General features: G+C 36.9%; 1 protein-coding gene across 2 annotated transcripts in view; it reads right to left on the reverse strand.

The window, feature by feature from the left end:
- Positions 1-27,143, reverse strand: part of LOC149954549 (uncharacterized) — a 34,102-nt gene extending 6,959 nt beyond the window's left edge. Inside the window, exons 1-4 of one of the 2 annotated variants that reach the window (XM_090169130.1) lie at positions 26,958-27,143; positions 9,040-9,379; positions 6,127-6,363; positions 290-768 (exon numbers count right to left, since the gene is read on the reverse strand). In XM_090169130.1, the coding sequence (XP_090025256.1) occupies positions 290-768; positions 6,127-6,363; positions 9,040-9,379; positions 26,958-26,960 (1,059 nt within the window). In that variant the 5' untranslated portion in view covers positions 26,961-27,143. The remainder of the gene's footprint in view (positions 1-289; positions 769-6,126; positions 6,364-9,039; positions 9,380-26,957) is intronic. The other variant, XM_090169131.1, reaches the window with a different exon arrangement.
- Positions 27,144-27,161: the final 18 nt, after the last annotated feature.

Here is a 27,161-nt window from a genome sequence, read left to right on the forward strand (position 1 = left end):
GGTAAAACGTCGGGTAGTAAAAAACGTTTGCTTCAAATTGCGTAAAACAGATATGTTTTAGAGAGTGGAAAACTAAACTTCCTCCTCAAAAGTTAGTCTTTTTTACTATTTTGAGGAGTTGAATGTCCTCACAATCCAGACCAAAGGTGGCTCTATTCACTCTAATAGCTTTAGAACCAAGAAAGGAGATCATCCCTTAACATATAATATCAGTCTTGGCACCCTCCCCCCTGAGGTAGATTATAGACCAAGTAACAATTTGAGCGTTTGATCGAGCTCTCGATACTACCTCGGTATCGAATTCCGGTCCTTCAAACTCCAAGTCCACGGTTCGTTTCGTTCTCAAGTCTTCCGATCCGAAGTTTGAAGGAGAGTTCCTCTTCCGTTTGGCCGTTGACATGGAGAGTGCCATATTTCTAAAATACTCGTTCCTCAACCATTCGTCGAAGGCCTTTCTGTCGGACTTGGAACTCAGCGCTGTCAACCTTCCTCCGTGGTCCTTCTCCTTGGCGACTGGCTGTCGCTGTTCCGAAACGCCTTCGCCTTGGGCTTCCTCGAAAGAAGCTTGCCTCTTGACGTCGGGTGGAATTCTTTTGGTTTCTTTGTCATCGTCCTTCAGGATCTCTCCCAGTTCGCTGATGAACCTCCGATGCTCTTCGTGGCTGCTCGCTTTATTGTCGCTGCGTTTCCTCACTGTGAGCGCCTTTGACGATTCTTTGTGGCTGGCCGTTGTAGTGGCTGTGTTATTTGCCGGAGAAGGTTTCACTCCTGAAATTATAACTCAAATGTTATATCATATTACAGGGATGCACAAATTTTCAAATTAAATTTTATAGGTCGAGATCAACATTTTCATGGTCTCGACTGCGTTATTGATATTTGATTTGTTTGTAAGATTTTAGTATATTTTCTAGATAAACCTTAATTTAGCAGGTTGAGATCACCATTTTCAAGGTCGAGATCCCCATTTAGTCCCCTGTCAAATACTTTAAAGGATTATTTTCATGCCGTCCTAAACACCAGCTAATACATCACTTCAGTAATACGGCCTATACGCAAGTGATTGACTACTATCAGATAATATATTAGCTTAGTAATGCAGTTTCTACAAACTTAAAATAGTATTTGCAAGAATGTATTTATTTATATTTAGGGATATAGTGACTCTGTTGACACGACCTGTCGAATTTTCCCTGGCCACGAGAAGGGGAAAAGCAGAAATGACACTGGAGTGTGCTTCGATAGCTTCGGAAGACGTCAGTTTTAGGGGTCGAATGAGAGACAGAGCTGATTTTATTTATTTTAGGGAAAAGGAGCTTATTCTTCGAGCGTGATTGGAGCTTAAAATCGTCTCATCAAAGTCATTATCCCCAAGTATAAATAAATACATTGTTGGTATTTCCGTAGATGACGCCACATTCCCACTGAAGTGGTAAATTGCTTTTTATACTACTTGTACAAAACAGGCTATGGAAATGACACAATTGTGAATTAATTATTTTAAAAAATTCTAAGATTTCTATTAAATTTAAAAGATAAATATATTTTTTTATACGGTATCTGTTATAAACTAAACAAAATATTATAGAAGTTACTATTTACATATAAATGTGTTCCTAAAAATATTCAAAATATTCCAAAACTTAAATTTTCTGAAAATTCCACCCTTAGATATCGCGGCAAGTTGAAACGTTCAAAAAAGATTTCGAGCGAAAGCCGGAAATTATTTTATATTTTTAAAGAGACTGTGAACTAAATCAAAAAATCGTCTACTAAAACGTGATATAGCTTGTTTTTAACATAAATGGGTCATTCCATGACAAAACGCCTGCCACAGAACACCCGACCCCTTTCGATTTTGCCCAAATTTTGTATACAGGGTTTTTTGGGCCTAGGAAAACGATTTTGACAGTTTCATAACGATCGGTTCAGCCGTTTACGAGATACAGCATACGCGTTTTTTCAAAAGTTCGCCTTGACCCCCTAAATGTTTTCTAGTATATCTTAAGACATAATTATCGCAAAATCACATGTAATACCTCATTTTAAAGACAATGCGCACCCTAATATGAATATTTAATCAGAGTTGTCATTTGACGTAAATGTCATTAAAATCTGGGCCTTTAAATAATTTGACCTTTGACCTTGCCCAGACACCTCAGTCGTAGGTCAACGATTTTAGCATTTTTAAAATTCCCACTATCGAATACATAATAATCACTCAAAATCTCAAAGTAATATTTGTAGTTTTCGAGATATTAATTTTTGAAATTTACCCCTCAAATTAATGAAAATGCTATTTTATACACGAAACTAGTTGACCTACTAAATAAATTAAAAATATTATTATTTTGGTAATTTTGAGTTTAGAATATCAAATACACTAATTCTTAAATTAAGTTGAGTTATTTACATATTATTTTTAGTTTTGCATGTTATCTGTAGACAGAAGACATCACTAAATTGCTTGTCCTTAGTATAGTCGGGCGTTCAATATTATTGTAGCGTATCTTACTGCACCCTAAAATGGAAATGTGCTAGATATCTCAAGAAAACCCAATATTGCTCTTAGTCATATCGATTACGTTTTTAATAACGTAAAAATGTTTTAATATCTTTTTAATATATAATAGTTATAATTGAGTAGTTAAATATATTAACAGCGATAATTGAGTAGCGAAATAGAATTTATTTAACTGTATATTCTCGAACAAAGCCCTGAAATGGATCGAAATTGTTCGTTTTGGAGAGACAGTAGTAAATGTCATTTGCAAACACTTTCGAAAACAGTTGGTATCAACAACCATCTGTCCGAGGATGACAAATTAGTTCTTAGCAGCCGAACAGCTATACCTATGTCCAAAATAAGAAACATATGTCGTCACCATGAAGAACTTTTTATGAAAAGGTATTCAACGAGTCAAAAGAAGTGTATGAATCCTTTTGGGACTCACGACGCTGAAAGAAAGAGTGGACTAAAAACTATTTCATTGGATTTGTTCAAAAAATTAAAGTTACGAGGAATTGAAGTTATCGCTGGAAATAAGTTGTGCATCCAGTGTTTTATGTCTGCTGGAAAAAAAGTAAAGGATGAACTCCACAGTTGGACGTTTCAGAAGTTCACACTGCACAAGAATCGCAAGAAAGCGATTCTTTTTCATTTAGTCAACCTTGTTCATCGGGAGATGCGACGCAAGACGACAAAGCTATAGCTTTAGTGGCAGTTAACGAAACTCTAATAAACTTGGGAGAATCTCCTGTTAAAAGAAGTAAGAAATATATTCAATTTGAAAGAATTTATATATGTATACATATATAAATACATATATTTTTTAACTTTTGTACAGAAGGTTTGTCATCTCGCCAAAAAACAATTCTAAGCAGGACTAAGTTAAACGCTGTGAACAATTCATTGAAACGCAAATTAGAAGAGTCAATGGAAATTTATCTTGATGAAACAGACGATAATATGGTTACGGACGATGTTTTTAGAAAGCTCGAAGAACATCGATTATATGAGAATATTTTGAACGAACTGAGAGAGAAATTCAATAACTCCAAGACATCATACGGCGAAAAGCTTCAGATCCTGACCTTGTCACCATTTGGAATACAACGCACAATGGAGGAATTTGGAGCACCAGAATACATGGTCAAACGAAGCAGGAATCTTAAATCTAGTCAAGGAATTCTTTCGCTACCAGAGAAACAATCGAAGGGATTAATATTGACCGAAGACGTTAAATCAAAGGTCGTTGAATTTTACGAAAATGACGATAACAGTCGTATGACACCTGGACAAAAGGAGTTTGTGTCAGTTAGAAACCACGAGACAGGTCAAAAAGAACATCATCAAAAGAGGCTTGTACTGCTGAACCCGAGAGAGCTCTATAACAAATTCAAGGAAGAGCATGATTTGACGTTAGGATTTTCGTCATTTTTTTATCTACGACCACCTTGGTGTGTATTAGCAGGTTCGTCAGGTACACATTCAGTGTGTGTCTGCACCTATCACCAAAATGTCAAGCTAATGATATCAGCTCTACCGTCTCCTTGTCCTTTAAAATGTGATATCGATTTCATGGCGCTCACCGTGTGTGACACTCAAAACAGGAATTGTATGATGAGGGTGTGCAAGGACTGTCCTGGGAAAAATGGTCTACTTGAAAATGAATATTTAACGAACCTTTTAGAAGATTTTGAAAATATAAAGTTCATGCAATGGGTGACAACTGACAGCACAAAGCTCATGACCTTGAGCGAGAGTGTTGAAAACTTTTTCGACTCTTTGGCCATTAAACTACTTGAACTAACGCGTCATCATTACACATCTAAGTCGCAATCTAATTATCTTAAAAACCTCAAAAAAACTCTAAAACCTGGTGACGTAATTGTTCTCGGTGATTTTGCGGAGAACTATTCCTTCGTAATTCAAGACGAAGCACAAGGGTTCCATTGGGACAATTCTCAAGCGACAGTGCATCCCTTCGTAATCTACTTCAGGGTAGTCGAAAACGGAGAACTTAACCACTTAAATTTTTGTATTATCAGTGATACCAGAACACATACAACCAATACTGTTCACAGTTTTTTAACTTATCTAATTCCAAATATAAAAACACATGTTCCTAATGTTAGAAAGCTAATTTATTTTACGGATGGATGTGCTGGACAGTATAAAAACAAATACAACTTTTCTAATCTCTGTTGCCACAAACAAGATTTTGGTTTGGACGCTGAATGGCATTTTTTTGCCACATCTCATGGCAAGGGACCTTGTGACGGAATTGGCGGAACAGTGAAGCGTAAAACAGCAAGAGTCAGTCTTCAGCGACCAGTGACTGGACAGATTTTGACTCCAACAGATATGTTTAATTTCTGCCTATCAAACTTCGAAAATATCAAGTTCATCTATGTTAAAAACGAAGAAATTGAGCGACAAAAGGAACTTTTAAAAGAAAGGTTTTCTAAAGCCATAACAGTAAAAGGAACTCGAGGGTTTCATAAATTCGTTCCGAAATCGTTAAATGAAATCATGGTTTCTCCGTTATCTAATGACGATTCGCTAACCACAGTTAAGGTTTCGACTTTAGAATTGTCAGATACTCGAAATCAAGAGGCTGAAAACTTTAAAGTGGGAAATTTGGTAGCCAGCGTCTACAAAGGCCAACTTTACGTTGGATTAATTGAGGAAGTATCAGAAGAGTTTGGAGACTTCTTTGTAAACTTTTTGCGTCCCCCTGGTATTTCGGACAAATACACATGGCCCAGAAGGATCGATAGCAGTTGGGTGTCAAGTGAAAATGTTCTATGTGCAATTGAAATTCTTGTAGGTTTACCAAATTCGAAAGGCTATCAAATCAAAGAACACGATAAAAATAAAATTACCAAAGCCTTTTCCATGTATAAAGAAGTTTAAGCTGTTTTGTGTAAATAAAAAATTAATTGGTGTGTAAACTATAAAAATAAATGGTTTTGGTATTTCATTTTGTGTGTGGTGGGGTAAATTTCAAAAATTAATATCTCGAAAACTACAAATATTACTTTGAGATTTTGAGTGATTATTATGTATTCGATAGTGGGAATTTTAAAAATGCTAAAATCGTTGACCTACGACTGAGGTGTCTGGGCAAGGTCAAAGGTCAAATTATTTAAAGGCCCAGATTTTAATGACATTTACGTCAAATGACAACTCTGATTAAATATTCATATTAGGGTGCGCATTGTCTTTAAAAGAGGTATTACATGTGATTTTGCGATAATTATGTCATAAGATATACTAGAAAACATTTAGGGGGTCAAGGCGAACTTTTGAAAAAACGCGTATGCTGTATCTCGTAAACGGCTGAACCGATCGTTATGAAACTGTCAAAATCGTTTTCCTAGGCCCAAAAAACCTTGTATACAAAATTTTGGCGAAATCGAAAGGGGTCGGGTGTTAAAATTAAAAAAAACTAGGTCGTTTTGTCATGGAATGACCCAAATAGTGCCAAACACCCTTAAATCTGGTGGCGGAAATGTCAAATTCCATCATAAATATGGAAATTCATACTCCCTTTAAGAAAAGTATATGAACTGTATTTGAACATCCTTTACCATAGCTCTGAATTAAAATGGTTTTCTCACCCGCGGCTGGTTGCGGAGTCGGAAGGGTTTCTGGTCGGTCGTGTTTCGGTGGCGATCCTTTCTGATGGCGATCGGCGGAGGTGCTTCCCAGCGTCGCTGCTAGGCTGGACGGCGAAACCGATGTTCCCTCTTTGGAATTGGTAAACGATCGCCTTCTGTGCTTCTTCAGCGACTCTTTAGAAGAAGGCTTCGTGGAGTAAAGTACCTGGTGATAGGGCCCTTTTCTAGCGGAAGAACCTACGAGTAATTTTAAATACTGTAGACATTTTGCTGCCCTTCAGATGTGCAGGGGCGCGTTTAATATCCTATATTGAAATCAGCCAACAGAGTCAGAAGAGGACTGTTCAGGCGGGCAGGTGGGTCAAATCGCAGTGGGCTGAGACCAAATTTTGCTTTGGTGGCAGATCTTTCTACTAAGAGGGGCAGGGAGCTGGGAAACCAAGGATTAAGTTTAGGGAACCGAAAGTTGACTTCGATTATATTCCTGAGCATCCCGTTGAATTTCCAAAGAAAGCTCCGCCAGCACCTTCAGCTTGAGTTAGTTGAAAGTGGTCCCCTAGGGTTCAATGACCACCTAACTAAAACGTACCAATTCCGCCTCTGAACAGGGTTATAGCATATGTAACATTACATTCAGTAACGCTCAACAGACCTGAGTCCGATTTTTCGTGTTTCCGGTTTCGACGTCACGTTGCTCATCAGTTGCTCAACGAAATTATCGGCTGGTTTTCGTAGCTCGACGGTATAGTGAGGTCAGCACAAGTCAAGAATGGCGCGAACATTAAATTAAGTCTTTAAAAACAATCAATCGATTGATTGATTGATAATTCTATTATTTTACATATAAAAATGCCACGTAATTACGAAGAACGAATAAATAAATTTAAAAAATCCTTTATTTTATCTTAATTATTTATATACTTTAGTAAAAAAACGCCCAGCAAAATTCTACGTCACGTTGAGCAACGGTCTCAACGATTACTTTCTTTTTCAGAAAATGGTTTCTTCTAGGTTTAGTTTTACTGAGCGCACCATTGCCTGAAGACGATGCGCTGCTTTTGTAATAAAAACTAATGAAGATCGAAAAAACATTTGAAAATTGGTTATACGAAATCTTTCGAAAACATCCTTTGATCTAAATTGATTAAATTCTATTACAGTTACAAAAGCATTAAGTCCTTACAGATGTAGCCTGTTGCTGCGTTCACTTTTAGCCTTTTGCAAGCGTTTAGTCTAGATATAGAACGTTGTTTCGTGCCCAAACGTGTACGCCACCATTTTAAACAGCACTGCATCACGGTAGGTTTTTTAGGCAGTAAATCTATATGGACATAGCACTCTCGCGGCCTCAATTTTCGACAAAGGATGGGGTACTGGCGGAACAGTATTGAACTCCAAAAAGGTCGAATAAATTTTGATTACACAAACTCAACCGCCCATGGATTTTTCCTGCAAGACAAAATTTGGTCTGGGTTCCGATGGACTTTGTTCATCTACCCACGTGCCGGGTCCAAATCTGATTGTAGGTTACCTTAGATATATATTAGAAATAAACCTAAGCACTAAACAACTGGAAAGTACTTAGATAATTTAGAATTGAGGAAGGATGTTTCCAATGTCTAGAGCTTTACAGTAAAACTTGAACGATGACTTAATCTTGGCACATGCTTCCTACAGATATTTTAAGAAAATTAGGGAAAATCAACCGCATTTTAGGAAGTACGTTGGTACTAGTACTCTCTGCGAACTTATTGATATTGGCACTGCGGCTTCTAATGAGAAACGTGCCCAGTTCCGCATATAGCTCCGTAAAGTTTACGGAATATGCTATAGATTTTGTTTCGAGCCAAAACATGGGCGCCGCCATGGTCGCCATTTCCCCTCACTATGCTCGTTATTCTCACTCAACTCTCGTGCTATTAGATGGAACAGTTAAAGGTTTGACCAATCACGCACCTCTCGTGTTACTAGACGGGATAATTAAAGGTATGAATTATCACTCACCTCTCATGTTACAACTGTTAGAGCGCTTAACCTCTTTTTAAAAAGAAGGTTCAATTAAAGGTTTGAAAAGCTTTTAAATATGAAGTTATAAGTGCAACAACCCATTAATTTATCGATTTAATTTTAAATCAAACTGTTCTATACAGTGAAATAACTAAACCTCATTGTTTGTGTAAATATTATATTCATAATGGCGGAAAGAATTAATTTATTTAATCTTAGGTAGAATGACTATGTGGGGTGGCACTGGGTTAATACTCGGAAGATATTTTTGTGCGTTGAGTTTACAAGTTATATCCCCACTGATTATCTGAGTTTTTCGGTTTTCCCTTTCTATAAAAACTTGTGGAGGTTAACGGTAATAGCAAGTGTAGGGAGCTGTTGGCTCGCGTGGCATGAAGGGCTTTCCACCCCCTCCAATGTATTGTTACCCAGCCATCTGATTTAAATGTATTAAAAGTCACTAGATAACTTGGGCCTAAGGTGGTGCCTTTAGTATTAGCCTAGCTGATTTTTGGTGTTGCTCCCAATCTGCCACAAGCTCGAACCAACTCCTTCTCCCAAAACCAATTAAATCAGCCCGATAACTAATTGGTTCCGCCAAGCATACATCTTCCAACATGATTCAAGTGCACGTCAGTTAAGTTTTCTTTCCCCGCGGATCGACTGAACATAGTCATTCTCTCTAAGTATAAATGAATACAATATTACAATATTTTGCTAAATACTTCCTTCGCGTAGGCTACTTTAGCTAGATGAGATTTTCGACTGGCGATTTAGGATAAACCAAATCAAAGATAGAGATTTTTGCAGTAACTGGTTGCGAAGACAATATACCGCGTACTATAACTACCCAGGTAATAGTTCGTCCACATTTTGTCTCGAAACAAAGTGTATAGAAGTACTAACTTCTTTTAACGGGAGAGGGTCGGAATCGGTTTTTATTCCAAGTGACTTTAGAAGTGTGAAAATTAGGAGCTGCCATACTGTCGTCGGACTGGTCAACCAGCGCGTGATCCACCCATTCCGACGGCGATTGACTGGACTTGTCGTTCCTGGTCCACAGATTGTCCCTCGAAGAAGCCGGGGAGAAAGGCGCCGAGACGACGTCGTGATCCACTACGTTTCCGGAAGTGGATCTCCTGCTGTGCGGCTGACTCGAGAACCTCTGCGGCTTGGCTAGTACCATCCTTTGCTGGAGCAGAACCATACCGGTCGACAGGAGCAGTATGGCTCTCGTACAACGAAACTGCCAATAAAGAAAACCAATTTTTAGCTTTTCATTTTTCAATCGAGGGACGGTGGACAAAATAATAATTTATTTCAATGCAAATTTAATGGCGAAATTGGTCTATTGTCGCGTATTTATCTGGTTGAAATATGAACTTTTGATGTATTTATCTGAACGTCAGATTTCGGAGGAAGCCCGAGCGTAAAACTTATTTGATAAATATCGAGCCTCCAATGTCCGCTATGCAATAGTGTTGAAAAATTTCGTTAAAATTGTAAAAATATACAAGTAGTATAAGTTGATTGGTTACATAAACAACTTATATCAATCTCATAGTGTTGAACCCCAAAAGGGCGATACCGGTAAGTTGTTTGAATCTTTGGCTGAAATTCTCAATATTTAAATCTTAAACATACTTGTTTGAAACTAGATATTTATCATCATGTATGATGAGGCGGTGTGGTTTGCACTTTCGCCTCGCAGCAAGAGGAGCCCAGCTTGTAGCACTGGGTGAAACTCGGAACTACTCATTTTGCGTAGAGTTTGCAAGTTATCTGCTCACTGGTAAGATGTGTTTTCCAGAGGTTCTTCGTTTTCCCGTTTCCATATAAACTTGTATAGGTTAGTGGTAACAGTGAGTGTAGGGACTCGGAGCTGTTGGCTCGCGTGGCATGAAGGGCTTGCCAACACCTTCCTACGCAATTTAAACCGGCGACCGGGGATAAAGCCATTAAACGTCGCCTAGGTGGTGCCTTGGATATTAGCTTAGATGGTTAATTTAAAAATATCCAGATTTCTTCAGTGTATAAACCATACTCGTTCATATTTTTATTTCGTTTTAATTTACTAACAGATTGTTGCCAACAGCTGGAAACGAATGTCAACGATCGACGACTTAATAAGAGTTTAATTAAATTATATAATATTAATAAACTAGGTCCGGTATATATTCACTACAAGATAGCCAAGGCCATAATATTAGCCTCATTCCCATCTCTTTTCGCAGGGGCAACAATTTTTAAATGTGGCGGGGTTGGGTGGCCATAATGGTAAAAGATCATTTTATAATTGATAGAAATTCAAAATCGTTAAGAATAAACCAAATCTTTATCACTAGAGGGGATGAGGCTAAAAACGGCTTATAAGGTCATTGAACATTCGATGTGTAACCAATAACATTTCGAATGCAAATTATTATTCCAAGAAACCTTTATTTTAAATTGCTCTTAGTTTGGTTTTTGTTGCGGACAGATAAAGAAGCAATGGTTACACAGGTGCAAGCAGTGCCGTATTAACTATCACCTGGAGCAACAATAACATTTTACTTTTTTTTCAGCACTGGTTTCCAGGATACGATCAATACGTTTAATGCGGCTGGACAAATTCAAACGTTACAATTTAATTAAATCGTCTCTTGTGATAGACTCTAAATGGTTCGTGTCAAAGTGAGAAATTCCGTCTCGTACTGGGATTACATGGTATCTTATAATAATAAGTCAGACTATTCAAACTTAGAAAGAAGGTAACAGGTAAGTCAGAGCGAGTTGAAAATTGAATTTGTCTCGACCGCGAGCTAAAAACATAATCTATAATCATTAATCAGTATGGATTCAATTTTTGAAATTAACGAATTCTTATTTGAGGTGATAGTTGACCATTTCGTATGGAAGAATGTTGATTAAAATTACTGATATCGATTAGTAGCTTATTTCACTTTAATGTAGGTTCACGAAAGACAACCAATAGGAAGATGTACTTCCTCTTAATCTGCTCTTTCTTTGGTAATGCGCAAATCAAACTATTCCAATTGGAAAACACCGTTAAACGTTTTAAAAGAAGACATTGCGCCTGTAAATGATTAACAAATTGATTGCGGATTGCGTGCTTTAAATAGCTCGAATAACAGTGAAGGTGAAACGACTCCAACTCAATATTGTCTGCAGCGATGTTTACCGCGAGAGGGACCTCAGTCCTCGAATTATATACAGGTATTGGAATTAACAACATGCGTTGCTAATTATTTTTCGTTCCATTTTGAAGGCGTGTTCGCTACAATTACAGTGGCTCTAGTGAAATCGATAAGGGCAGACCTAAACGCGAGTTGGCTGTCCCGGCGGAAATAATGACGAAATATCCGCTCGCTTCCGGCGGAAGGAGGAGTCCCAAATGACCCGAAAAAGCTCTTTCCGCTCATTAATTATCCACGCCGGCGAATGTAAGCAATTTCCAAAGCCCGTAAACGGATTGAAGTTAGGAGACTTCGGCGTAGTAACGATCTGAGGATTATTTATAATCACATATTATACATATTTTTCTTTCTCTAACAAAGTAGCTCTTTTAACTTCCGGATGAGTGGTTCCGGAGGTTTGGCGCGACTTGAATAATGAGCGAAAGCCAGTGACATGACGGGATTAAATCCGTTCGTCGGCGGTCGCGCCAACGGAGCAAAAAATTAAATCACATCTCGTCCGCCGCCGGATTCGTGTTGAACGTGTCCGCCTGGTCTAATCGTAATTACTAAGTACTCGCGCCATTTCGCGATACAGTTAATTGGTTCAATAATTAATTGAATACTCTATTGGAAATACACGAGAGGGCGCCACCTTCAAAGTAGGGTCGACCGTTTAAACTCGGCTTTATCTATTGGGCATTACACTACGCGCCGGCGCTGTTAAGGAAGACTTCCCGGAAATCAAACTAATGAGCCTGTTTCTACGCTTCATTAGGTAGGGCCGTAAGAAATGGGAGCGAATACCTCGACGAGAAGAGGTTGAATGTCATTGGAAATCCCTTAATGCATCATTTCAATCTAGATTGCTCTTTCAAATCACGTCTCGTAATATGTGTCGTCGAAAATTATTTGGAAGCTCATCGTGAGGTCAAAGGTCAAACGAAAATTACTCGCTTACAACGAAACGAAAGGCTTACACTTTTTACGCTTTTCCAAATTTTACCATTATATTGGTAAAGTTTCGGTGTATTTGGGATGTTTGTGGTTACACTTTTGACTCCTGCTCGGAAATAATCGGTAACTCAAGGCACCACATTAGGCCTAATTCATCGAGCGATTTTTAATGCCATTAATTGAGGTGGCCGGGTTGTACTGCGTAGGAAGGTGATGATCGGCACTTCATGTCTCTCTAGCCAACAGTTCCCCACACTCACTATTGCAAAACTCCTTTATAAGTGGTGAGAGAACTGGCAAAATCGAGGAAATAGGACAGAAAATCGTATGATTAGACTGAATAGTTATCTGCTTTATAAATTATCCCGCTGCTAAAAAGGAAATAACACTTTTGTTAATTATTCATTAGATAAATAATGCTAAATTCTAACGTCATCTTGAAAATTCTAGCGCTACACTAAATGCCACGGAAAAGCGAATAATTTCTCCCTAATTTGTTATAATCGTATATTCTGAGCTAATTTCAGTAATACCATTATTATATCATACTGTATCACAAGTATGTCTTTTTAGTAAATATTTTACAGATAGTTAATAACAGATTGAAGTCACCACAGGAAGAAAATCTCCCTCTAGCGAGGCGCTGTCAAAACCTAAATGAGACGCGACCAGAGAGTTTGCTGAATGAATAGCTCGTTGACAAAATACTTATGAAAAAATATAACAGACTTTTGGTATAGATCCTAAAGAAACAGTAGCGTAATTCGTCCAAGATAAGCCAGACTATGTAAAATTTCTGAAAGATTGACAATTTAGTGAAGTTATAGCTACATCCAAGAGCGGTGGCTTAACAAGAAACCCCACCTTACGTCTACGCCATTGTAAAGACGCTTATGAAAGACCCATGCGAATTGATGTCCTTTCTTCTTATAATGCATGAGCTCGTTTTATCGTTACAACGGTACTTTGTTTACTCTGCAGAAAGATGAATTACCGAGAAATGCACTTTCACGACGTTTGGCTTGAGGGAATTGAAATGCCCTCTTTTTTGGCCATAATTTAGGCGCAGGGGAAACTAATCTTTCTACTCTAGAATTCTAACAACTATAGCAAAGAGCTAAGAGCGGTTTTATTTTACTTCTAGCCATCTTTCGACTCGTCTTTTTAAACGATAAAAGGTTTTTTTGAACTACGTACAGGAATATTTATGAGCAGTAAGAAAAATACCTGGTTAATAATTTTAACGAAAAATAAGTGGTTCGTAATTTTGACAAAAAATACGTGGTCCATAATTTTGACGAAAAATACGTGGTTCATAATATTCACGAAACATTCTTTGTGAATACTATACACGATAAATCCTTTCTTAATAAATTTTTGTTAAGGGGTTTTCCCCCGAGCTCTTCGGTTTCCCCTTCCATAAAAACTTGATGAGGCAAACGGTAATAGTTAGTGTAGGTAGCTGTTGGCTCGCGTGGCGTGGAGGGCTTGCCACCACCCTCCTACGCATTGTAACCCGGCCACCTGAATAAAAGTCGCTTGATGAGTTAGGCCTAAGGTGGTGCTAATTATTTATAATATTAACGAAAAATACTTTGTTAATCATATTCACGAAAAATACTTTGTTAATAATATTCACGAAAAATACTTTGTTAATAATATTCACGAAAAATACTTTGTTAATAATATTCACGAAAAATACTTTGTTAATAATATTCACGAAAAATACTTTGTTAATAATATTCACGAAAAATACTTTGTTAATAATATTCACGAAAAATACTTTGTTAATAATATTCACGAAAAATACTTTGTTAATAATATTCACGAAAAATACTTTGTTAATAATATTCACGAAAAATACTTTGTTAATAATTTTCGCAAAAAATAATTACGTTAATTATATTTATATAATTAGCAAGTACAGTGTACACAATTTCCCGATACCTTATTTTCACCTTCAGCTTTGGATTTTTTTGGTCTTCTATGAGAATTAAATAAAATGAATAAAAAGTTAAAATATCAAATGTGTTAAAATGCAAAGCTTTATTAGTATAGTCTTGGCTAGAGGCCTGCGCCGATCTGATATGGGTCGGCGGCGGCGTTTGACCCAAAATATACCGGCGGCGGCGGCGGCTTACGCCGGCGTTTAGGCCTACAGCGGCGGCGTCTTCGGCGTGGCCAAAATGACCGGCGGCGGTGGCGTACGTCGGCGTTTGTATAACTTTTAGAGCTATTTCTTGTAGCGACAGTTTAATAAACACGCGACCAGAAGGGCAAAGGCAAATACCAACTCGTACTAGTCCTTCCATGGACTAATTAATGTACTTCGCAAAGGGACGCCCCGCTCCCGAATATTTGCTTCGGGCGATTGTTAAATGTGCGCTCTGGCGGCGGAGTTAGGAACTAACTAACTAATGATAATCGGGGAAGAAGGAAAAGGGGTGAGGGGAGGGAAAATACAAAGGTAGCTCAGCAGCTGGAAAACACGAGGGACTAGCTTAATTTGTAAAACGTTTGTTTTAATGTTTTAATGTGCGAAGTACATTAATTAGTCCATGGTCCTTCCGAGGTAGGCCACTGGCCTGACGTCAAACGACAACCAAAATTATTCGCAGTTATGCCGGGTCGAAATTCGGTTGAAGGCTCGATATTGCCTTTTTATTTTTTTGGTCGTGCAGACTCGTGCTCCACGATAACGCTCTGCAGTGGCGTAGACAAGGAGGGTTCAATCATTGAACTTCAATGTCAACCCACTGGGCCTATCTTGACTATACTAAATTGACACCCCCTTCTCGACACCCCTCTTAATATTAACATTCTTGGACCCCCTTTGACGAATTTCTGGCTACGCCTTCCAATCAGAAATAAATCCGAGTTACGAATATTATCATTTTTGGTTATCATCGCACGGTGAACATACATATTGCTATTTTGATATGTTATTTTCCATTTAAATATAATTTAAGGTATTATGATTTGATTTTATAAACGTATTGGACGTCTAAAATGCAGTATATAAAATGGTTCATTTATTGAATTTAAAGTAAAAAATTATTATCAGTCTCGGATTGGCCATAGAGGTAACCTGCCCGATGGCGTGGTTCCCATGGACCATTCATGAAGTGGGCCTCCGTAAACATGGTAGCGTTATAGTTGTTAAAGCTGGGACCCTTAGTCTCCTAGCAACCAAAAAATATTAGACCCAGTCCACCACTGATTATTATAATGCAGTTTTAGAAAACATATCGATAAACCAAGCCACATTTAAATTTAAAGATAATTAAAATGTGGATAAGCCTTGGTTATATTAGTGACTCTCTCTATAGCCAAGATAGCAATGCTGGAATCTATTGACGCTAACAATTGTAAGTGAAAAGACAAAATGCTATTACTCTGCGTCGACCGAAATCCGAAAACCAAAATTTGACGTTCGACGTCGTGTTCAAATGTAGTTATGAAAACCAAGCTTAATATACCAAAAAAGTGTATAAAGAAAAAAAAGAAGCGGCGGCGCGCCGTTCTTTGTATCGGCGGCGGTGGCGGCGGCGTGCGCCGATTTTCGAACAATCGGCGGCGGCTCGATCGGCGCGTTAAAAATAATCGGCGGCGGCGGCGTTTAGCGGCGGCGCAAGCCTCTAGTCTTGGCACGTGCTCTAGAAAATTCTGAAATTACCCAAGTTTTGACTGTGGCACATTTAAAGATACATAAGAACAATAAGGTCACGCTATTTGATTTATATAGAATTGCAACTAGTTCGTTTCGAATTATTATTCTTTCGCCTTAGCAGGTTTCATTAACTAAAAGTTTAAACCTATCTTTTTGATAAATGACCAATGAGATACCGGCTTGATTTTTTTAATGGGAAAAGTGGTTGCTGTTCGAGGGTTTAGCTTTTTTATCCCTTTTCATAATGGACTAATCTACTTATTCGCTAATCTTATCATCCTTTGCAATGCAGTCCATAGGTGGTTCCTTTTAACGCTAGATTGGTAGCCACGCAAAAAATCGTCTCAACGTAGTCCTTTTCCGTCAGTATAATATAATACGTTCTTGACAAAATCACACTAACAATTAAAGAATCACCACGATGTTTAAATATTACATGAAATTTGTCAAAATATTATTCGTCTTGTCTGCAACATAAAAGTAACATTTGGATGACCTATTGCATTTTCTTAGAGCATTTTCTAGAATGAAAAATTATGGTGGTCTTCACAATAAATAATTAGGCATTCCTAATACTAATTTTGAACACCGATAGGTGGCACTATTACGTAGCGCATCCAGAAAATATTTTCCAAATACTAATTTTGGTCACCAATAGATGGCACTATTACGTAGCGCATCCAGAAAATATGGATCCTCTGTTAGCTATCTCTTCCGTGTTCTTCCCACGAACCCGTATGCAGCGTAAGGTATATTGAGCGCGTGCATGAAGCCGTGCCTAGGTGTAGAGCTGAGGCGTTATTATTTCGGTTTTAGTCGCGTGTTTTTCTCGCTAGAGGGCTTATCTTATCCGGTATTACTCCATTTTTGTTTCACGTTACCCATAGGTATCAGTAATTATTTTCATAATAAATATACGTATATTGACAAACCGCAATTTATATATTCAATTTGCAAAGCTACATTACGTAACCCGAAAAAATACTCAAGAGATATGTGTTAGCTCTGTAGATCAATATCAAAAATTTTAAATGTTAGATAATCATCCCTGTGGTTTGGGTATCAATGATCGAAATCTGGTGCGAAAGTACGAATCGATTAATGATCGAAAAAATTCGAAGTCAAATGATCGAATGGAATTTAATAAGAAACTACTATTGTAAGGATAACTGAGGAAAATACGAAACTGGGAGTAAAAATAGATTAATGGCACCTAATCTTAAAAAAACAAATACTGTCAAATGGAAATTTAAAGCTAGGAAATGGAAATTAAAGGCTGGGAAACCGAAAACTAACCTAACCTAACGTAATGAATATTCGATCAATTGATCATTCGATCTAATTGAACAACATCTCCTACTACAAAATTCATACGAAAATATCGACCAAAGCAGTATTTAAATTCCATTCGATCAAATTAACGTTCGATCCATTCTACTAAAATTGAAAGTGTGAACGAAAAATGTACAGATCAGAAGCAATTCGATCATTTCATTTGCAATCATTTCGCGGTAAATTCAACAATTGGACCTAAACCGTTCCCTTAAACTGACGTCTTTCGACACGATTGAAGCACACGGAGGTTACTTTTTTCCGGCCCCCTCTCGCGCCGTGCAAAATGGAACCGTGATGCCCGTGGATTGTCTCAACATTGTCATTCTCCAGAGAACAAATAAATATATTCTTGATAAACCCTTTTAAAGGAAAACAGAATATGTGTTTTGGGAAGCAACAAAGTACGCCTGTGTCACGTGACGGGAGAGGAGGACCTGCCTGAAATTCTCCCAAATTTTTCGATTCTGTGACCCAATAACAAAAGTCCGTAATCTTAATAACTTTTTAATCAACCTTCTTTTGTGAAATATAAGACTGAATTTAATTTCCTCAAGTAATTTCCCTTCCTTAAGTAATTTCCCGAGAAATTTTATATTTTATAGAAAGGAAACTTAATTATGTGTCATTCAAAGATTTCCCACGAAGAGCTGCAGCTAACGACGTAACACAAATATTAAACAGAAGTATACAGCCATTAAGCTTTGTTCAGCCTTATTATTAAAGTTTTCACTAACGACTTAAGGTTCGTAGGTGCTTGCATCTTTTACGCTATAAGTCCGTTGACTTCGCTAATAGATATTTATTTAAATAAGCATAAATAATTAACTAGCCCATAATATCGTTAATGAATTCCCATTCGCACGTTGAAATAGCTAGTCCTTGGCTCAAGCGGAATTATAAGTCTACAATATTGTTCCATAAGTTTGTCTATTTGGGAAGTATTTTACTAACAAGGAGAGTACCCGATGAGAGTCGGGCGTAATGTAGACCTATAGATTCTTTTACGCGCGTATTTCATGGGAGTCGCCATTACCGTGCTACACGCGAGATAACGGGTTTTGGGGGAAAGAACTTTCCACGGAAGAGCTACGTGCAGTACGTCTATGGCAGCTGCCTGTGGAGAAAATCGTGGGAGGGTCCTTGATGGGGGGAAAGACGCGCGTAAAAGAGTGTATATGAGATTTGAAATTTTCCAAAAGGAGACGTTGCACTACCCATTCGATTTGCCATGGCAACCGAAAATGTCTTTGATCACTTAAAACAAAAATAAGATTTTATCCTTATTTTACCCAAAAATTGTTACAAATTTATTCCAATATTGTTCCAATTAAAACAAAAATGACGAAATTTACCTAAATGTGGTAAAAATTACCCATTTCGTGATTTTCAATTTTTTAAAAAAATTTCGTAGCTAGGACCCTGTGAAACCGAGAAATTCCCGTGCTTTTTTCAATGGAATTTTTTGATTAAGTGATCAAAAACATTTTCGGTTGCCATGGCAAATCGAATGGGTAGTGCAACGTCTCCTTTTGGGAAATTTCATATCTCATATAGGTCTACATTACGCCCAACTTTGAACAAAATCGGAAATAAACACCTCGGGTATTCTCTTATAAGAGCGGTTCACAGATTGTCATGAGGTACGGTCACAGCTTGGATAAATAATAGTAGTTCCTACCTGGATATATCACTCTAGCGTTCCGCGTGCATTTGCTAAGTGTTTGTTACGGGTTCTGCATGTAGAAGGCTACGTGTTACGGGAGTTTCGGAAATTCTCCGTTAACTTCGCCGAAGCGGTGCTGCTGTCGCAAAGGTCATTTGCTTGTCAGGTTTTTTCCAAGTGATATATCCAGGTAGGAACTACTATTATTAATCCAAGATCACAGTCTATGAGATACTAGAGAACCAGCCGAAGCAAAACGGCAACGAAGTTGAATATAGCGTATGTGCTCTGAGTAGTTCTCTGTTGATCTTTTGCATGTGTAGAATGCAACGAAGGCAAATATGGCGTCTGTGTTGTAAATAGCCTTCGGATCTTTGGCATGCGCAGAATAGGAAGCGTCATACTTATATACGTTGTTATAAACTTATGATGTAAATGAATTAGAAATGATTCGATAGTATTATAAATCAGTACGCATTACTTTGAAATATCTTTAATTATTAACAATATATCGAGATTCAACAAGCAAAAACGCTAAGCATTCATTTCAGTGCACGACATCAGAAACATACATCTCGTTCCAATGTGTTATAAAAACTAGATTGCGGCACACTACGTAAATACGCTAAGCACTGTCGATACTCATATTTCAAATAAGAAACATCGTTTTATCACAATACCTTAAATTTCAATATTAAAAACCTACAGGCCTAAGCCTTGGTTAGTCTAGTAATACTCAGGCAGTAAAAAAGCAAAAAGTTTATACATCATTAAATCGCGTTTTAACGTGATATCTCAACCGAGAAACCAAATATCTTATAAGCCGAAGTATGCAACTAGCGCCGCGTAGTAAATGATGCTGAAATTCGTCTTTCGAAATAGTTGTAAAGAGGTCATACAGTTACAAAGATTTTACGAAGCATTGACGTCATACCCGTACCATTAATAGAACTATCATTTTAGGAAGTTAATCATTTGCTATGGGACATTTAGAGTAGGGAAAATAGATTTAAGATTGTTTAGAAGATGACGTCAGAGTTTAACATAATTGTTCTGTCGAATAATTTGTAAAGTGAAATTTTGTTTCATTAGCCAATCCGGCCAATTCGAAGCTGCCGACGAAAATATACAGGGTGTTACGGATAAGAGTACCGAAACTTTCTATATGCATTCTATGGGTATCTATGAGTAAAAAATGTCTAATAAACATGGGTCATAAAGTGCTTCGTTTCAGAGATATGGGCTCCCAAAAAATACCCCAAAAACCCGGACACAGCCTTAAATCTGGCAAACAATATTCTTCCTTGAACCAAATTGTTTTCATTAAACTATCAATTGTTTTTTATCCGTGATGCAAGAAACTTTAATAACAAGTGGCAAAAGTTCATTAATGTCCTTTTAGAAGTAGAATGCGTTTGAAGACAAAGCCATTTTAATTTTATTGAACAAATAAAATAAAAACATTTAGTCGTTACGAACGATTTTAATTATCAAAATAAAAGATACAAATGTCATAAGATTTCTAAAAGAATGCTTTTAAGTTTGTCTAATTCATTCTGTGGTTAATATGGCACGTCCAAGAACGCTTATTGGGTTAGAAGTTCAAAGATTCAATCGTTCGTCTATTAGGTAAAACCAGTCGAAATATTATTTATATTTCTCTCCAGGTTACATTCCAATCTTAAAAAAACAATGTTTAAACTTTGTGTCGATCTGACACCAGTCTTTTAGGAATCTACTGCTGGTTGAATCTTTTGAGCTTCTAACCCATTTTTCTTGCGCCTGTTCGTGCAATAAGCGTTCCTAGACCAATGTGACATATTAGCGACAATTTTAAAACCATTCCTTTAGAACTTTTCTGACATTTGTATCTTTAAATTTAATAATTAAAATCGTATCACTAAATTAAAATGGCTTTGTCTTCAAACTCATTTTACTTCTAAAAGGAAATTAATGAACTTTTGCCAATTGTTATTAAAGTTTCTCGCCTCACGGATAAAAAACAATTGATAGTTTAATGAAAACAATTTGGTTCAAGGCAGGATATTGTTTGCCAGATTTAAGGCTGTGTCCGGTTTTTTTGGGTAGTTTTTTGGGAGTCCATATCTCTGAAACGAAGCACTTTAGGACCCATGTTTATTAGACATTTTTTACTCATAGAGACCCAAAGAATGCCCATAGAAAGTTTCGGTACTCTTATCCGTAACACCCTGTATAGCAAAACCAAAGAATTGAAATTTGAAATGAGTGTCTCTTTCCGGTCTAATTTGTTTACTAACTTTTATAGCGGCAGACGATAGAGCAGGCGAAACCGCAAATAAACCTCAGTCCAAAGATTTTGGCAATTGACCAATAGCGTTGTTTTATTATTTATAAACAATTGTTTTTATGAAACTCGTTTTTTAACACTGACTTTCTTACCTATTGAGTAGTATATTATCATCCTTGGAATTAGTATATTTCGCCTTAGGCATATTTAGACACTAGAGGGCTTTGCACTGGACTAAACCGTGAATGCCAATGTTAATTGAAATACTTATGAGAAATATGTTACTTATTATTTATCTGTTACGGTCAGTAAGAAAATCATTTAACGCAAACTGTCGGTAAATTATACGCATTGGACACGCAGTCTTCACTTTTCCCTTTCACGTTTCGTTTTCCGGGTTTTAATTTCTTAATTAATGATGAAATTGACGGAATTCGTTTAAAAAGTATTCGGAATCGTTTAGCAAATAAACGGGGTGACGTGGTCAGTCTATTTGCTCGCGCAGTTGCTTGGAGACGAAAAATCGATTTCGCCAATTGATTTTTCACTTTCTATGCAGCCGCTTCTTTCTATTGGAAAAGGGAGCTCTTCGGGCGATAACGCGAAAACAAGCCATTAGCCTCCCGCCCTCCTTATAAAACGTGTTGGGAGAACGCGTAGGACAGTGACGTCGTCAAGTTTCAAGTCTGAAGGCGCTTAAAGGGAATATATATAACGCTTTCTTTACTGAGCAGCCTCAAGTTCGAGTTGAAGAGTGTAGGCAAGCCGTTCGTGCAACGCGAGTCCATAGCTCCATACACTCACAAGGAGACTACCCGAGGTGGTTATCACCGATTTTGTTAAAACTCAGGGATTAGGTAGACCTTATGGTAGTATGAAAATTGCTAAATGGAAAAGTTAAAATGGGCTTTAGTTTTTACATGGCAACCGAAAATGTTTTGACCTCTCAAAACCAAAAAATCTCCATTTAAAAAAGCATGGGATTTTCTCGGTTTCACTTACTTAAAAAAATTTTAAAAATTAAATTTTCAAAACTTACCCAAAAAGATGAATTTGACTTATTTTGGGTAAAATTGATTCAGGATTTTAGGTAAAATTTATCAATTTTGGTTAAATTGTAACAAAATTTGGGTAACCGAGAAAATCCCATGCTTTTTTAAATGGAGCTCTTGTCAAAAACATTTTCGGTTGCCATAGGAAAACTAAAGCCCATTTCAACATTTCCCTTTGGGAATTTTCATACTACCATACGGTCTACCTAACCCACGAGTTTCAAAAAAATCGATTGTAACCACCTCACACATTTCTGTATGAAACAACATTTTTTGAAAATACTGAGAACGTTTTACTTAATATTTTTTAACAGGATAATAATTAGCTCTCTTTAATACCTGATACATCCCTATTTAAAAATTGATATTTTAAGTTTAATGTGTGATTTTTATGTTAAGCGGATGACAACAGGAAGGACTTTTCGCAAACTTTAGGAAGAGCTTCAGAAATGCAAAGACTCCCTAGCCCGTAGATGGTATCAAACTTCTCTTAATTCTGAAAACTTTTTGTCTAAGCTTTAATTAACTCATAATGCGAGCTAAACAACTAAATAATCAGGATAAAACCATTCGTATCACGCGAAATTTAGCGCCTGAATGCGTTCTTTTTACTTAGCGGACTTAATCCTTCTCGGAGTCAGTGGAGCGTAATTCTCCGAAGCCAGACATTCGAGATTTTAAAAGTCCACGTCCATTGGGCGAAAAAATAATCAAGACTCAAGATGGCACCTCTTTCTAATTAAAGGGACTGAAGTGTTCGCCTAAATCTGGCGCGTAAAGATCAGAGGGCAAAGCTACAGTTTCAAGTGAAAAGCCTATCTAGCTTATCGCTACTAATCACTATCGAACACAGCTGCTCCTTCCTGATTAAGTTGATTCTATATAATTTCTTCTGGCTGAGTGCTTACGCAAAGCAAATATTGCTCCGAGGTCTAATAAAGAAAAAATAAAGCCGGTTTTTAACTTCCCCTATTTTTTTGGTAAATTCTACGTGTATAATGGTATTACATTTTTCTAAATCTTCATTTTACTAAGTTATATTCATTCAAATAGAAAATTCGTCTACTGACACGTGCTTCAGTTAGTTTTTGACATGACTACCCGAGATCTTCGGTTTCCCCTTCCATAAAAACGTGCTGAGGTTAATGGTAATAGTTAGTGTAGGGAGCTGTTGGCTTGCGTGGCTTGCAGGGCTTGCCACCACCCTCCTACGCATTGTAACCCGGCCACCTGAATTAAAGGCTTTAAAAGTCGCTCGATGACTTAGGCCTAGGGTGGTGCCTTGGGTATTAGCCTAGCTGATTATTTTTAAATTAAAGCTAACCCAAGCTTCTGTTAAATCTGATCGCAGAAATGTTAAATTAGGTTTTCTACCATACGCAATAAAACTATCACATGGCAATTTCCTTTGATCGCTCTTAGATCATTTTTAGCTGAATAAGAAATGGACCTCGACGTGTTCATCGGAGAGCGTAACCAGATCTCAACTTGAAATATCAAGGCTCAGATTGTTAGTATATTGCCAAATTAAAATCGAAGTGAGTGTCATATAAAGACTTTGAGAATCAACCCGTTTTCGCCACTTCACGCATTATAATGAATTCTCAATCTTTAAAAGGTGTAAAATCTAAAATTACACTGCGTAGTGATGTAACAGTTTTAGAAAATCAATATACATGACGGTCTTCACATCTGTTTTTTCTTAAAAAATCAATGTAATTCAAGCGAATAAAATTTGCAGGAGAGGTTGATGAACACGTTTCTCGTAAGAAAGATATTACATACTTCTGATTATGCTGTTCACAAAATATTATAATTATCGCTTAAGCAATTAGTCGTTGAAATTTATTTTAATTAAGTTTTTTCGAGTGAACGCGTAGGAAACTCAGTGTCAATATTGTAAAAGAATGCACTTTAATCCCTTTATTAACTGAATTAAAAGACGTATATTTTAGGATCAAGTTTGTTAGAAACAATCCCACATCTTTGGTACGAATTGAGATATATATTGAAAAAAGAAGCATGAAGCTTCGTTTAATCAAGATCTTTATTTACAAATAAAGTTTTATAAGGAAAACCAGCTTTTTCTTGTACCTAACCTAAGGTCGTGCCTTCCTTGGGTATTAGCCTAGCTGATTATTATTATTATTAAATATATATATATATATATTTTTAATAATAATAATAATAAAAATAAATATATATATATATATATATATATATATATATATATATATATATAATTTAAGAAGTGTCTTTTTACCAAGGCATTCCTCAGTGCAAGTTTCCACACCTAAGTGACTGAGGAAAATCATATCACCTCGAGCAGAAATCGAACCTACAACCTTTGGGTTACCGTCCCAACGCCACTACCATCGTACTACCGAGGCCATGAGTAATAGGCCTCGGACATACAATTTATGAATGACTCGATCCATTCATGTTATAAATGTTAATTTTGAATAGTTAGTAGAGATTTAAAATTGTAGTCTCAGAAGTGACATTTTAATTTTACGCGTGGTTAAAGGGGGAAATGTTAAACAGAGGTACCGGATAGATTAAGGTTCCGTCTATTGTAAGTTTTGTAACTACTTTGTCCGTCATTCCTTCTTTCTTTTCTGCAATTTATTTTAATAAGATTTGATCCACAAAGGGCCTCCCTGGGGCGATTAGTCCAGGCTTTCCTAAGTATGGGCTGTTGGAGAGAGCCAATGACACGAAGATCGATACGATTATTTTGGTCGCCGCCTCCTTCGTTATAGTGCCGAGGAATTCGCGAGATTTTTCACGAGAACTACATAAATTTGTTCGCGCTTTAGTATTTCACAGTTCGATGACACTGACATAAACATCTCATTAAAAATAAATTAAAACTATTTTATTTACGTAATAAAATTTTTACTAAAAATTATTAAGTAAATAAAGTGGTTTTACTTATTACTACATATATATGTAAGAAGCCTCCTTTATTTTATTAGACTCGCATTATTTAATTAAATTCTTAAAATAAAACATTAAAATGTTTTGTGGAAAGTTCTTCGTGAATTCAGATTTGTCTCTTTCTATCTTTCTATCTTTCTATCTTTCTATCTTTCTATCTTTATATTAGCCGCAGCTAGTGACGTAGAAAAATCATTAATACGGAATAGCCGTTATTTTCAAGAAAAAATTAAGATTCGTTTGTATTCTATAGTGTCTGCCAACCGCCTTTCGTTCGTGTTCGCGAAATCGATTGTACGTCCATCGACAATACAATACCAGTCTTTGTTGGCCCTCCAAGACAATATAATGAGAGCACGTACAATAATAGAATTGAGGACGTGAAACTAGTGTTTACGATCGCTGGGTCGCGCGGCTTTTTCTACCTAGCTGATTCGAAGATAATCGACAAATGGATGTAGGGACCTACTTCGTTCACCCCAACGTCAGCTTCTTCGCGTTTGCATCTCTGATTTCGTATGAGTTTATAAGGAATCTTCGCTAATTTTTTCAGGCTGGATAAATTTTACCTACTTGCGTAAATCCTTTAGCAACAACTAGTTAAAGATTTAAACCAACTTTAATTAAGCAATACAATTGATAGTATTGCGCAATAAAAGTTTTTTATATGTTTAACTAGTTGTATTTTCAATTGTATTGCGCACTTAAAGTGGTTTTTAATTCTTTCACTAGTTGTTTCTATAGATATCAGGTTGATTTTCCAGCCCCAAAACGAAACCAATTATAACCCTATATATGGTATACTTCAAATTATAAAGTATTTTGTTAAATACTTAGTATACCAATAGTTAAGTTCTGGGATGTCATATAGAGAAATTGATAATATTTCAAAATTTTAAGACAAAATGAATAAAAATTTTAATCAAAACCCACTAAACCTAAGTAGAAAGTTACCAGTTAACATGACAAATGTCCCCCTTAAAACCTGTGGAGTTTGGACTTGAAAGTTTTATCTTGGGGTGTTTACCTTCTCTACTACGTAAAATTAAAGAGATAGCACGTGAAGAATCTCTCAATTTTTATTGTAATTTGTTTTCTTACAATTACCCGAATTTTGTCAAAATGATATTATTGAATTTATTTCTGTCGAGAAAATGTTTTTTTCGAGTTTCCCAGTATGGCTCTTAATCTCTCTAATGATGAATGGGCCTCAAACAGCGTGCCATGGTGGGGTTTGTTTGCAAATCCGCGGCATTATTTTACAACGAACACGAACACGTTAACTCTCATTAACGTAACCGTCTTATTAATCTTTCATAATTATGTAAATTAGATCTGGTCTTATAACACAAAGCTTTTCCTTAATTAATTCTGACGGACTTCTTGAATGAAATTGCTGTTAGTACGCAGACCAAAGTATTGGCAAAACGACACGACTCCCAAACTTTCTGGCAGTAACCGAACCTGATCCTATATCTGGACAATCATAATTGATCAATTATTCGGCGCATCTAAGACTGGTTTTTGTGGCTACACTTACGTTGCGGAACCATTGCGGAATTTTACATTCAATCAATATTTTGTTCAAATTTTTCTTGATGTGAATGTACGCCGCGGAATATTGGCGTTCTTAAAATGGGATTACGCAAAATATGTACCAGTAAACATCAATAACGAAGTTAAGCCTTAGCCATACCATCGCGTCGTACTGGAATTGATAAAAAACAAACCATAGAACGCGAAGATAAAAATGATAACGTACCATTTTACGGCGGGGTGATCGGTAGACTTCCTAGTTTTCAGGATGTTCCGAGCTTCAACCATCAAAATGAAAGGGACTGAAATAGGAATTATTCAGGGTGCAAGAACCCAGGCTTCGAAACTAGAGCTCGTCTTCCCGAATGACGCTCGCCTGTTATTGTGACACCAGAGCCCGCTCTCGAACGGAAGAAAGCGGCTCTGGGCT

Source organism: Leiobunum rupestre, chromosome 3 (genome assembly GCF_980474605.1).
Source record: "Leiobunum rupestre chromosome 3, qqLeiRupe1.1.hap1, whole genome shotgun sequence".
Lineage (NCBI taxonomy): Eukaryota > Metazoa > Arthropoda > Arachnida > Opiliones > Sclerosomatidae > Leiobunum > Leiobunum rupestre.